The sequence below is a fragment of the Erpetoichthys calabaricus genome, chromosome 12 (assembly GCF_900747795.2).
Source record: "Erpetoichthys calabaricus chromosome 12, fErpCal1.3, whole genome shotgun sequence".
Lineage (NCBI taxonomy): Eukaryota > Metazoa > Chordata > Cladistia > Polypteriformes > Polypteridae > Erpetoichthys > Erpetoichthys calabaricus.
Genome location: NC_041405.2, coordinates 90868248 through 90883543, shown reverse-complemented (window position 1 = coordinate 90883543; position 15296 = coordinate 90868248). Strand labels below are relative to the sequence as shown.

Here is a 15296-nt window from a genome sequence, read left to right as displayed (position 1 = left end):
GTTACTTGTTGTACCGGGCAATAAATCTGAATGCATATATTACATACAAATCATTTTTAATTTGGAGCTCTTTTGATTTGCGATTTCCTATACCACGTATCAGATACATGCGTTTGTCATTTTACTTTTGACTTAAAATCCGTGACTTGCAAAGTTGCTGACGTATTTGGCAAAATAAAGTTCAATGCTCATACTCGCATGACTTTTGCTGTGCTTTTATACAGTACTCTTCATATTGCTCACATTAGTAGCTTGTATTTAAATATTCTTTTTTAAAATCTATTCCATATATTACAGCTATTATATTTTTATCTACATTTCTTATTTTTTCCACTAGAGGTAGATCTTATTAATATCGCTTTTAACGCGTTAGACGGCGATCGGCTGGTGTCACTGTTAAGCTGTCAGCAGCACATCTACAGCACGTAATGGTTTGTTGGCCCGTGTAAGGGGACCCGCACGCCACATGCTTTAGTGTTATCTATACATTCCCCCTGCGTTATCTTTACATTTTATTCTCGACGTTTATTCAACAAAGTATAATACATGCCGCATATTTATTTACGATGTTTTACAAAATGAACGAAATATGCGTCTAACTCGACTCTCCCGCATTTCACAGGACATATCTCCGAAAATCTCACGTCTTCTAAGTGTAGGGGCAGACGCATGCTCAGTGCACCCGAGCTGTAAAGACTGACGATCAATACCTCGCCGCTTTGGAGAGCTGGGGGCCAGCCGAAAGGAAAGTGAAGGGAAGGATCACAGCGGGCAAGAGAGGAGCCGTCGCCAGGGAACATGATCCCACTGCCAGAATCCGATGGTCATAGGAAGCACCATCAGTAGAAATCAGGCACTGAAGTGCGATTTTAAAAGGGGAAGACCGTTGGGATCATTTAAAAAAAAGGGTCGTATGAGAAATCATAAAAAATAAAGACTTTCAAAGATGCCTCCAGGAATGAACCAGCCTGCTCCCGGTCTAACTGTCCCAGACACTGTGGGTAAGTGCAAGGTCAAGGAAGCAGCGATCGGCGCAGGGGTGCGGCGGCATTGCTGCGGCAGCGGAACTCGAGAGCACCTAGCGCAGCCCGGGCACTGCATCAATTACCACAATAACGGACGTCTCCTCGGAATGTGCCGCCTTCACCTGCATGGTGCTGCATTGTGTACGTACATTCAAGCTAGCTACGTTAATAACGACTGGGACAGTCGTGACCGTTTAAAAATGGCGCATTGTATTTAAGCATCGTTAAGAACTGGACGCTTTTTTTAAAATATTAATTCCACGTAATTGATGCGGAGGTAGCAGGGTGGTCCAGAGACTAGGCGGAAGCCCGCGGTCTGCTAGCAGGTTCGATTCTTGTGTGCCGCAAGCCGCCTCAGCGCACACGGTGTATTTGTGGTCCTAGTCATTTCATCTCAGCGCCTATCCTTCTGTGTCGGAGTTCCTCCACGTTATGGGGGGCGAAGCCGACTGGAGACTACCAATGCATGATTCTTCTAACACCGTGTCGGGAAAGCAAACGGGCCTGATCGGACAGTTCCAGGTTAACCACCTCTTCTTAACCGGGGTGGTAAGTGGATATTTAACGCACGCTGTGATTTCCAGCTCGCTGCCTTTCTGCGTCGATGGTGTTTTGCTACAGGCTGACAAATTAGAATTACTGATAACTATAATGGGACTGGAACTACTTACACCGATGTTTTTTTAAGGCAAAAAAAAGTTAATTCCCATGAAATTAATGGTCGTTGCTTGCTGTAGTATATGGAAGACGAGATAGTGACATACTGAAGTGTGAAGATCCTTTTCATCAACAGTAAGAGTAGCTGCCGAACCATCAGTTCAAGTTTTCCTTATGTCACATTTAGATGTGTTCATTTAGCAGACACATTTATCCAAAGCGATTTACAAATGTGGCAGCATAATAGAGTCATCCTCGGTTACAAAACCAGATGACAGAAATTGGCCAAAACAAGTCAAAAATGCTCTAGTCCTTATAAGTTAACTACCATTAAACCTATATAAAGCCTCTCTTCTTAAGATGCTGCCAAGCTTCTGTTGCACTAAATCCACAATTGTCTTCCTGTCCTAAGTAAGAAGACTCTGTCTATATTATAGATTTCAGCACTCATGTTTAAGATCAAACGATATGACCTTGAAGGACTGTTGTAATAGTTAATTCCCTGAGGTTCTCTTTATTGCAGTTGCGACTGAGTAGAAATTAAAAAGACAGATGCTAGTTTTGGACTGTATTTTATTTATTTTTATATAAAGTTCATACACGATGCATTTCAATTTTAAGAATATAAGCTTCATGATTCATAATTAGGCATTTTTGCCTGTAGCTTTTCATGCACGTTGTAACATATAGTAAGTGAAAGCTGAATGTAAAGCACAAAAGGTGCAAGTTCATTGCTTATTGTACAGTCAAACAATTAATCATCTTACACACTTAACAATGGACACCTTTACAAGGTCCACACAAGACTACATTACAATATTAAGCTGAGACAAAAAGTTAATAAAATTGTAACTGATTCAAGGAGAAACAAAAATTGTGCATTTGGTGAACAAAAGGACAAGCTTGGGAAAACCCAGCATAATGGGTAGACAATAATCATACCACAGAGTGGGTACAGAAAACAACTGTAAAGCACGCCAAGTACCATTTGAGATAGTTAATATGGAACCGCACAATGGAGCCTCAACACTAAAAGGAGGGACAGAGGTCCATAGTGTACGAAATATAACCTAGTATTTCTCAAAGTCTGGCTATCAAAAATCTTGGAATGATCTTTGATGCACGTCTCACATTCCAGTTTCATATCAAGGCTATTACCCCAAGGTAGGATTTTTTTCATCTTAATAATATTGCAAAAATGCAATCTTTTCTATGTTTGTGTGATTCTGAAACATTAATTCATGCATTTCTTTCTTCTAGACTAGATTAGTGTAATGTCCTTTTCTCCAGGCTTCCTAGTTGTGCTACTAGAATTCGCCAGCTTGTTCAGAATGCTGCAGCTAGAATCTTAAAAAAAAAAAAATAAAAAAAAAAATAATAATAAACTTAACACCCATTCTAGCTTCACTTCACTGTTTACCAATACAAGCAAGAGCCAATTTTAAAGTCCTTCTTTTAACAAAAAAGGCCTTGCATGGACTTGCACCACCCTATTTAGCTGAGCTAATTACACCATACACTCCTCAATGTCCTCTTCACTCTCCTAATGCTGGTCTTTTCATTACTCCCCCAGTTAAGAAAAAATCAGTTGATCACAGAGCATTTGCCTACCATGCACCTTATCTTTGGAATGGCCTTCCATTATGTGCTAGAAAAAGACACTCAGTTGATATTTTTAAATCAAGATTAAAAGTCTAGCTTCACTCCCTTCACTTAAACTTCTTCTTCCACTTCTTCTTCTTCATCTTTTCCTACTTCTATGTAGGGTCAACATACAGTACATGATCAACCTTCTCCCAATAGCTTGACCGTGTGCCTCCTCACCAGTCAAGCCGTTTTCTTTCAGATCTTCTTTTACTTTATCCATCAGCTCCACTTTGGCCTCCCTCGTTTTCTCTTCTCCTTTACTTCCATTCTCATCACTCCTTTTCCCATATATTAATTGTCTCTCCTCATCACATGTCCATAACACCATAACCTACTTTCCTGTACTTTCTTAGACATCTCTTGCACTTTTGTTGTACCTCTCATTGTCTCATTTCTTTTTCTGTTCTTTTTTTTAAGTCCACACATCCTTCTCAACATTTTCATTTCTGTCACATCCAAGTTCTCCTTCTGCACTCCCTTTACTGCTCGTGTCTCACCTCCATACATCATTGCTGGTCTTACCACTGTTTTAAAAACCTTACCTTTAACCTTCACCTTATTTCTTTGATTACACAATACTCCTTATGCTTTTTCCCAATTGTTCAATCCACACTGCACTCTGTGAGTTATCTCTGCATCTAATTTCCATCTTGGGCTACCACTTATCATAGATATTTGAATTTATCCACTGTTTTCAATAGCTCTTCCTGCAGGCTAACTTCTGAATCCTGATCATAATTAAACCTCATATATTCTGTCTTCTTCCTATTTATCTTCACTCCTCTGTCTCCCAAAGCCCTTCTTCATCCTTCCAATTTCCTCTCCACTTCCTGTTTTCTGGTGCTACACAATATAATGTCGTCAACAAAAAGCCTAAACCAGTGGGATTGGTCTTTTATCCCGAGACTCAACACACCCATAACTAGAGTTAAGGACTTAAAGGAGATCCCTGGTGCAGACCTACTCTAACTGGAGTCTGGTCTGTTACACTAACACTGCTTTTAACCCAAGTCCTCTCTCCCTCATAAATATCCTGGACTGTCCTCACATACGGGATGGAGTGGTGGCTCTGAGGCTAGGGATATGCACTGGCAATCGGAAGGTTGTCGGTTCAAATCCCGTAAATGCCAAAAGGGACTCTGCTCTGTTGGGCACTTCAGCAAGGCCCTTAACCTGCAATTGCTGAGCGCTTTGAGTAGTGAGAAAAGCGCTATATAAATGCAAAGAATTATTATTATTATTACGTCTTTGATACTCCTTTCTCTCTCATGCACCTCCAGACCTCTTGACATGACACTCTATAATAAGCTTTCTCCAAATCTACAATTCAGTCAGGTCTATCATCTTTGAAGTATTCCCTAAATGTGTAAATTATTATTATTTTTTATTACTTGTTGACATACCTTAACTTGGTGTTTTAATGTCACTTTATTTACATATTATTATTTATTATTCTTTCAATATTGATGTTGTTGTTGAATTTTAATTTCTGTTTTTATTTGCTTACTTTATGTCTTGTCTCATTAATTCTTCTAATTTGTACAGTGTATTTGGGACCATGCTGCATGGTGATTCTTCACTTTTAATAAAGTCAATTGATTGATTGATTGATTGACTGATTGATCAATTGATTGATTGATAAAACTTCCTGACTCCTCTCCAACAGCTGTACAAGAAAGCTTTTGGACAGACAGAAGTTTGTTCACCAACTCCCAGTGCTATCAACACATTCTACCTATCAAGGGAGGCTTATTTGACAGCCATTACTGGCAACTGAAGTTAAGCAGTTAGCTTGCAGGGGTATATGAAATGATCAGAGCAGAAAGGTGTGCTGATGTATTAGCAATATGATCCATCCATTATCAGACTTTTTTAATCCAGTACATGTTGACAGGGGCCATAGTCTATCCTGGTATGATCAGGTTCCAAGCAGGAATACATTCTTGCCACACAAAAGCAGGGAAGTTTAGACTTTACAAATAACAGAACATGGATCTCCCTGGAATATGCAAGGAGAACTGGAATACACAGAGAAAAACCCTTTCAGGCACGAGAAGAACTTTGTAAACTTTGCAGCGACAGGGTCAAGGGCAGGATGTGAATGTAGAATACTAGAGCTATAAGGAAGCAGTGCTCCCCATTGCGTCACTTTGCCAATAGCCAGCCTATAATAAAATGGTGTTAGTAAGGTTGATTCAGTCTAGACCAGGGGTGTCGAATTCCGGTCCTGGAGGGCTGCAGTGGCTGCAGGTTTTCATTCTAACCATCTTCTTCATTAGTGGCCAGTTTTTGCTGCTAATTAATTTCTTTTGCTTTAGTCTTAATTAACTTGACTCAGACCCCTTAGTTGTTTCTTTTTTCTTAATTAGCAGCCAACAATAATGAGACACAAAACAAACCGCCACATGACCAGCTCACCTGTGCCTATCACACAATATCTGAAAATAAAGAAAAGTGAAGGTCTCAGTAAGGTTGATCTCTCAGCTCACCAAAAGATCTTGACAATGTTCTTAGAAAAAACAGAAAAATCAACAGTTTTGGAAATGTCTGCTGTGGCAAAATGAGAGCAGCAACAAGCCATGGAATTAAATAACTGGCTTAATTAACAGCAAGAATGGGCTTCTCATTAATTTGTTGGCTCGTTTCACATCTCATTTCTGTTTGGCTGCCATTTAATGAAGACAAGAATCAATTCAGATGACAGAATCCTTAAAAACAGGGCTATTAAAATGAAAAGAAACAAAATGAATTAGCAATGAAAACTGGTCACTGATTAGAAAAAGGGTTAGAATGAAAACCTTCAGCCACTGCAGCCCTCCAGGCCCAGAGTTTGACACCCCTGGTCTAGATGATTCCTTATCTTCCAGAAGGGTCAGCTGAGGTTTGATTTGAATCAGGAGTTTTGGAGACACATTTTGAATTTGTTAAAGTCTGTTGATGTTTCGTGCAAGAAGAGAAAATTGCAGCAATCCAAGCGAAGAATGTGTTGTAATCTAATGCAAGCCACTTCTGTTTTCTTTACGTGTAGACATTTTAAATGCTAGCAAGTTTGTTAGTGAGATTCAAACAATGATCTGAATGCAAGGTTCCTGTAAAAGAAACCAAACGTTCATTAAGGAGTTTTTAGTAGAAGAGAGACTAGCAGCTGTAAATAGGTTAATGTGATAGTGGGAAGAAGGAACAAAGGGATGGAGAAGCATGCCAGGACAGAAAGTGCAACAAAATGAAGGAATGGTCTCAAGGCTTGTGATCTTTCGCTGTCTTGATCCCAAATTCTAATTTGAACTCTTATCCTCCCTCCTAGGCTTCTCAGTGGATCTTGAGTGTTGCCAACAGTCAGACAGCATTGGTCTGTTATATTCATGAATTCCTTTAACTTTGCCTGGAAACCAGTCAGTTTCATTGAATTTTGTTTGGTCTCTTAAGTAATAAAGTGCTTATATAATAATGCAAAATATTCACACATGAAGATTAGCATAGAAATAAATGGGCTATTCATGACAAGCATCAAGCAGAAAATTAGGAAGTGAAAAAATAGGAGGGCACTAAATGTCTTGTTCACAGATATCTCTCCCAATTACTCGGGTCCCAATCCAGGTAGTTCATTGTGCGGTGGGTGCGACAACACACTTTCAGCACATGCTCTCCAACCTAATGTTTGGTAAATCCATCCATTTATTTTAAAATGCACTTATCCTGTGCTAAGGTCGTGGGGAAGCTGGAGCCTATCCCAGCAAACATTGGGCACAAGGCAGGAACAAAGTCCGGACAGGGTGCCAGTCCATTACAGGGTGAACACGCACATATCAGGTGTCAAGTTAGCAATGCTGGTACACCTAACTTGCACGGAAAGGAGGAAATCAGAGCAATCAGAGAAAATCCACATGGTCACAGGGAGAACATGCAAACACCATTCAGGAAGCACCAGGATATACACTCCAGTCTCCATGTTGTGAGGAAGCAGCGCTAGCACTGCATCACTGTAATGCACTGATATTCAGTAAATATCTTATATAAATAAATATCTTCATGTAAGTAACAAATGGAAATACATTTGTTTGTATTGGGCAGCTAAACATTGCAATAATTTGTATATTATATCAAAATATTCAACAGTTTTCTTTCCTGGATATTGTGCTTTCAAATTAATGATGCTATAAGACAGTTCTGCACAACTGACTAAAATTAGCACTCCAACAAGATGGATGTGGTAATGGCTTTTTAATGTCTAGCTGCTTGCTTTACTGGTAAACGTTTTCATTAGCTAATGCATTAGGACACTTTAATGAACCTTTCTATATTTTTTAACCATGTCTCCAGGACTCATCCCTATTTCCTAACTGTATTTGCTTACCAAAATAAAACATCCTGAGTTCTTATAGCCCTTAACATGCCAGGTGATGGCCCAAACACTGATTTATTTATAGAGAGGCCTTGGAACAGATCAATGTTGAGATTGTCTTTTGAGGTATTGGGTGAAACTGAAGTCTGATGTGTGAGCATTATGAAAAAACATGACAGAGCACTAAAATTCTGTATAGCACCAAAAGCTACATAATGTTAAAGGCATCAGAGTGGTTACTGCTGTTCAGAGACATTGATTCAAATCCCAGCCTTGGTAGTTTGTGTGTGTTTATGTGTATGGTGTCCATGCTTTTCCTTTGTCTATGTAGATTTTCTTCGTACATCCCAGGTTATTCAGCAGATCTAAGATGGCCGCATGTGAAAATGTGTAACTGTGCACTGTGACTGCCTTTTGCCACCTCCAGGATTGCTTCCTTATTTACAGCTCTCACCACTGCAATCCCAATCCTGATGAAGGATGGCTGATCTTTTCATTTATTATGTAATTTATTCAGCTGATAATACAAAACAACTTACTTATTTCAAGCATATGGCTGTCATTGCCCCTGTTTACCTGTAGGAGTGCTAGTGGGTTAAATGACCTGCTGAAGGGAGTTAGACAGTTAGGGGCAGTGAGGTGGTACCCTTGTATGTAACTTTCCACTATTTTAGTCTCTAGGCAGCACTACCTTGAGTAATTGCAAGATTTCCCACAATATTTACCCACACAGCACCTTTTTATATCTTTAGTATGTTAGTGTGTTATTTACCGTTACATGCATGGTGGGATGCCCAGGGTACAAAGTGTTGCCACGCAGCAAAGGATGGAATTGTGCCTAGGATCAGAATTGCTTTAAAAGAGAGAAGGAAGTTCTGTGTATGAGGAAGTCACTAATGTTCCCCAAACACTAGTGGACAGATGACCCCTGCTGAACTCAGGCTTTCCTAACCTAAGGCTGAACATGACATACAGTGGAAGCCTTGGAGGGTTAACAGGAGTCTAGGATACTTCCAGGCCAACACAGAACATAAAGATCATGTATAACTAGAACCTGTTGCCTTTTTAAATGTTAGGACTGTCAGGGACCCAGTAGCTTCTCCTCATATCCATTAGGTAGCATCAGAAAATGTTTTACTGGAATCAGTAGAACAAAGTTGCTTTCTGTGTAATTCAGCTAAAAGGCCTAGTCTTTTCAGTGGTGTAATTGTCTCAGGAGTCAGGATCCAGCAGATTGATTTTGATAATGATTTTCAGATGAGGCTCCACAAGTGTCATTAAGAGAGTCCAGGTTTGTGCTGTCTGGCTAAAAGGTCTGGCCTGGTAACTTGAAGACTGCCGGTTCAAATCCTGGCAGTGACTGAAGGAATGCTACTCTGTTGGGCCCTTGAGCAAAGCCCTTAACCAGCAATTGCTCCAGGGGGGCTGTACAAATAGCTGACCCCAAAAAACTCCACATGTGTCTGGAGAGTAAGTTGGGGTTTGCGAAAAATGACAAAATTCCTAATACAAGAAATTGTATATGGTGAATAAAGGATTATAAATCAAAATTAAGAGAGAAAGCAGTACAGTATAGAGGATATAGAGACGAGTGAGATGGTATGCAATGTGACCATCTGAGAAGATAAAGTGACAGATTAAACAGTTAGCTGCTCATTCATTGCTGTAAACTAGGATGTGGGAACGAAGCTGAGGATTTAGGTAAAGGATACGTGTGCACACTGTGTCACTGATCTGTTTATCTAAACCTCCAAAGCTAAATGTCATGTTATATGACTGGTATACCTTTTTTTTTTATTTGTTCCTTGCTCTGTTAATGATGTACCAGCATGAAAGAAGATTCACTATTTTAGTAATAAAATATTGATTTTTTACGGACATAACTAAATTAATAATAGCGTTGAGTGTGCAAACTTTAAAATGAAAAGTTGCAGATTCTCTGCAGTGCTAGAATCTTGAAGCCATTTAGTCTTGTAAATTTCTCTAAATGCTGATGTAAGTAGGAAATATTTAAATTAAATTGTGAATGTGGGGGTTCCTTAAAGTTGTGTATAAGTGTGGCAGAAGCTCAGCTATAGTCAACAGTGTAAGACATTAGGAAAAAGTTCAGAGCATTGTTTCAGTGTAGCCAAGGTCTTTAAGTTTCAAACTGTCTTGTGTCAGTTGTTCTAGGAGATCTTCTCTGCTGGTCTTATTAAGCACATTTTACCTCATAGTTTTTTTTCCCCACTACCTGTTTTTTTCTTGCACTAAGCTCTTTTCATAAGTTTCAATTTTTGTTTCTGTAAGCACTTAATGTTCATTTTGTATACTTTGATCTTTTTTATGAGCTTTTTCATTGCAGATGAATTCCTGTCATTATTTTTTTTATTATTACCATGCCTGTAATGCAACTAGTGAGGGATCCTGAATGTATGCATAATTGTTTGCCTTTTATATTTTTAAAAAGTTAAGAGGCATTAAAGGAAATATTAACGCTAGACTGAATTGCTGGATTCAGTTGTTCTCAGGGTTGGGCAGATTAATCCATACTTGTAAAGAATTTGCTGCCGTGCATGTAGAGAGCAGCTGTGCATGTTTGTCAAAGATCCCATTTCATATTTGAACATTTTTGTTCAACCTGCAAATTGGTGTTTTATCACCGTTCAGTTACTGAATAACAATATGCAAGTCAAAACAATAAGCAAGAGTAGAACTGTTAAATCCCATTTAATTATTGTGACATGTGATACAATGGCACAGTGAATATACACACTTTTGATGATGTTGCTGTGTGCTACTGGCTGCTAGCACACATGGGAAAGACAGCATTCAAGTGAAGAGTTTCAGCATTAAATGATAATATTTTAGTTAAGGAAGTAAAACTGAATGTTCATTTTCATTTTTAACAAGCAATTTTCTAATCAGATGCATTTTTCCGTGTTACTTTACAGAACTCTTTGTAAAAGCATAATTTTCTGCCAGGCCTTATTTATGTCATTTTATTTGCACTGAGGACTATTTATAATCAAATTGATAATAATAATGTTTTTGCATCTGCATTTTAAACTGAAATCTTTGTAACTATGGTTCCTGACATCAAAAACTATCTTCCTGTGCCATATCTAATCATTCTCATTATCCGCCCCCCCACTAAGAATTCACTGCTTTTTAGGCATTTTAAAGTCTCTTCGCCCATTGGAAGCAGAAGAGAAGGAGACGATGAATCAATTGCTCCTTTACATTCACATTCAAATTATGGTTAGTTAGACCAGCAATGTTTCAAGTTAAGACATAGCATGATACTTGGAAAGGCTACCATTTCATTCTATACTTCAAAATAGTTACAGAGTTGGTGGGTTAAGGACTTAACAGAATATCAAGCATTCTGTAAATAAATTGCCATGATATTAATGTAAGGGAATCTATTACAAAATACATGATATTATGTTTGCATGGGTATTATGTGATCAGTTGGGATGGATGCTGCATTTTGGCACAGCAGAGATGAGCAAATATCTTTCTTAAGGGAATAAACAGAAGAATAGTTAAAGTCAAAGCTAAGGCCTGTAGCACATGTTTCTTCTGAGACTGGCATGAAAGTCAATATGCTAGTAAAATGCTGGTCAAACCCAAGTACAACTTCTAAAGCAACAGAACTTCCTAAAGTTCTAGTGCTAGCCACTTGTGAGTCTTGCCCAAGCTTTCTTAGAGTTTAGAAGTTTGCTTAATGTGAGAGGTCTTCATGTCTATATTATGGACACCATGACTCTTTTGTGCATCATAAGCCAAGAAACCATGCAGCCTCATGGCAACAGGACACACAAAATGGTGGCACCCATAAAATCTAGAAACAAAAAATAGGAATAAAGGGCCAGAAGAGGAAATGTAGTTTATGATCAAAGCAAAATTGTAACAGGGAATTTATAGAACTGTTGTTTAGTCACTAATGTAAATTAGAAATCAATGTAGAGTAACATAGCCAAAACATTTTGTGACCAGAAAGGTGAATAGGAACATTAATGAGGGCAAAGTGTTTAGTATCTGCACAATCCTTGATAGTGACAGAACAGGTGGGTAACCTTTGTCCTGTTGTGTAAATGACATCACGGGTAAATGCTGTAATGTTGTAACTGAGGCAAAAAAACAGCTAATGGTGCCTTCGGTGGATTATAAGCTTGGCATAAAACATAAAAATAACTTTATGCCATTCAAATAGCCATCAGTATAAACAACCACTAATATAAACACATTCCCCAACATTCAGAACTTAAGCAGGAGTGAAAAATAAGAATTAAATATAATAATAATTCCATAATAAATTATGAATAAAAATAATTCACAAGAGTGGCCCCATGAACAAAAAAATTACACAAAATGGTGACAAGATGATGACACCAAAATAACAATAAAAATACTAATGTTATATAGTCTTGCAAGAGTCTTGAGCCTAGTCCATTCATCCATCCATTTTCCAACCCGCTGAATCCGAACACAGGGTCACAGGGGTCTGCTGGAGCCAATCCCAGCCAACACAGGGCACAAGGCAGGAACCAATCCTGGGCAGGGTGCCAACCCACCGCAGGACACACATAAACACACCAAGCACACACTAGGGCCAATTTAGAATCACCAATCCACCTAGCCTGCATGTCTTTGGACTGTGGGAGGAAACCGGAGCGCCCGGAGGAAACCCACGCAGACACGGGGAGAACATGCAAACTCCACGCAGGGAGGACCCGGGAAGCGAACCCAGGTCCCCAGATTTCCCACTGCGCCACCGTGTCACCCTGAACCTAGTCTTTCTTGTTAATTTTATTTTGTTTCATTCTTTAACTTCTATGATGAACACTTTGAGTTCTATTCCAGTTTAGTTTTCTTATGTTGGCCTTGTTAATAATCACCAATGTCTTGTTTCTTTATGTAATTTTGTATTGTGTTAAGTTTCAGGGTAAAACTGCCCTCAGGTGCGGTGGTCATCTTTGACTGCTTTGTCAGGGGCTAATTAAATCTCAGGCAGCCACTGCATCAGTGCAGTAGTGTTAGTTTCCTCTAATAGTTTTGTCTGCTCCTTTTTTGTGTTCCTACATGGTTTTAGCATTGGTTTTGGCTCCTCTTGGTTTTTCGGAATTTTAAGTTTTTATTTTGGATTTTGACTTTAGGATCCTTCGGTAGGCTGGTGCCCTGCCCGGGATTTGTTCCTGCCTTGCGCACTGTGTTGGCTGGGATTGGCTGCAGCAGACCCCCGTGACCCTGTGTTAGGATATAGCGGGTTGGAAAATGACTGACTGACTGACTTTTGGATCACATTATGGAGTTTTTGCTTTTTATAGTTATACTTTTCATTTTAAGTTCATATTTATGCATTTGGCATTTGTGTGTTTTAATTTTGCAATTTTTTTTAGTTTACTTTTTCTTAAAGGTCTGATTATTTTAGGGCTCCATTCTTGGTTTCTCTGTGTTGTTATGTACTTCCTGTTTGTTGCCTTTTTCTTTGTGTGAAGAAATAAGACAACAGAGAAAACAGATTAAGGGTTGGGGTATGTCCCTGTTTAATGTTGGTGGTCCAGACAATCAATTCGGACTGATATTGCGGTCAAAATTTATAAATCAAGCTGTTGACATCAAAATAAGGTTAGACAGAGCTTTTATGCATTTGTGGAAGGAAGTATTGAAGACAGAGGGAATGGGGATAATGTGGATAGTAAATGACGGAGGTGACGTCATCATTGGTAGCTGGAGGTGAGGGCATCGGAGAGGGAGCAGAAGTGAAGTCATTACAGGAGGACGGACGAATCAGAAGATGGATTGGTTGCGGAAGTGAAGTCCTCTCCGGACATTGGGATGGTTTTTACGGGCATAAAATTCAAGTCGGACTTTTGATCTTCTGGTTTTCTGGTGTGAAAGAGAGAAAGGCATTAATGCTCCATTTTATATCCCCATCTCGTGTTCTTTCATGCTCTGTTGGGGCCCGTTGACTGCCCACTAATTGTGCGTGTGTGACACCTTGTTAATTATTTGAATAACCTTTAAATAATTTCTATTTGAGTCTAATGTAGTTATTTAATTTTCACTTAATATTTGTTAAGTAATTTAATTCAGTTAATTTTCTACCATGGACAGCCATGGGGAGCCCATTTGAAGTCCCCTCATTCTTCAGTCTAATTGTTGGGGCATGGAGTTCTTTTCTCTGCATGTTCAACTGAGTTGGTTTGTCTTCTCGTAATGTAAGTTCTCTGTTGTTGTTTTATTTTATTTTATTTAGAGACTTATACTTTCTTCTATATGTTTAGGATTTGCTTGTATTTTGGGGTTTTACCTTCCCTTTTTTTCACATTTTACTCATCTATTTGATTATTTATTTTGTGAGGTCTAATCAGTTGGTATTTTATGCTTTATTTTCACCGTTGTTTAATTATTATCTTTATAACGTGTATTTTTAAATAAGTAATAAATTTAAATAAATCTATTTCATAAAGTTTTTTTGGAAGAGTTTCACAAGTTTATACTTTTGCAAGGTCCCCCAAATCATAACACTTACAATTTTGAAAAAATAACCTTTACTTTATTACTTTCCGTGGCCAAGGTTTTTCTTGTTGGTATTCCTCATACCAATTAAATAATTTGAAATATTGTCCAAAAATGTGAACAAACTGAAAGAATTCTTTTCACAAATTCCTAATATATGGGTGTTGAAATAGTGAAGTCTGAGACCAACTAAAGTGGTTGCGAAAGATTCTTTGTTTTGCAAAGTTAACCATCTGAAAAATTAAATGAAACTCCACACCCCCTGAGCCGAGAGAAAATGGTTAGGCCTGGTTTCCACTGGACATGGCAGCATGGATTACTTTTCACAAGCATTTCTATGTTAGTCAACAGAAGTATTTTCCACTAGCAAGCAAAGCAGTGCGTTCAGATAGCAGTGAAACTGATACAGCATAGTCGTCACTTGGTGGAAACAGGACTTAATCCGTTTTTTGGGAATTATGTTTTTGGAGCTGTGCAGTTTCAGATTTAGCTTTGATGTTTTTCAGTTTCCATCTAGAGTGTTGTTTATGCTTATACAGTATCTTAAAGGTAAAACAAAACAAAAAAGAACAAACAAAATCAGCTGTGACACTGATGGTTAACCTCATGATTATGTGTTCCATCCTCTTATCTGGGACCGTTGCTTCTAAATGATATTGTGTGATGCATGGGTTGTCCACAGTTGGCATAACATCCTTTAACCCAGGTCATTGATAGTCATGTACTGACGATGGACTGGACAATAAAGACACAAAACAATCCGAGTAGGTACAAAAAAGTGCAAAGTGCATTTATTTTCCAACTTTTTGTAAAAGTGCAGTGCAGTCCCTAACATAAAAAATAAACAAATACGTCAATAACCCTCAATAAAACTGTGTTCTCAGTGGAGGTTAAAATCAATCAATAAATATTTCATAAATATTCCAAAAACAGGTTAAAATCAAAGATAAAAAACATTCAGCGGTTATCGATTAAAAGAATCACAAGCCTCAGTGTATCTTTCGAAAACTACGCTTCTGCTCCCCCTTTCAGGTCTCCTCAGCAGAAGAAGATGCCCTCCTACAAGCACGGTCAACAGCAGGAGTGACCCTATGCTCCTGGCTGCCACTGCTCCAAAT

General features: G+C 38.6%; 1 protein-coding gene across 4 annotated transcripts in view; it reads left to right on the top strand.

Annotated features, from left to right (window-relative positions):
* Positions 1 to 643: 643 nt before the first annotated feature.
* The window catches only part of tmem255a (transmembrane protein 255A), a 55469-nt gene continuing 40816 nt past the window's right edge, over positions 644 to 15296 (top strand). For 2 of the 4 annotated variants that reach the window (XM_051934963.1, XM_051934960.1), the window contains exon 1: positions 661 to 1001. In XM_051934963.1, coding sequence (XP_051790923.1) covers positions 947 to 1001 — 55 coding nt within the window. In that variant the 5' untranslated portion in view covers positions 661 to 946. Of the gene's footprint in view, positions 1002 to 15296 lie in introns of all 4 variants that reach the window. The other 2 variants (XM_051934964.1, XM_051934962.1) reach the window with 2 other exon arrangements.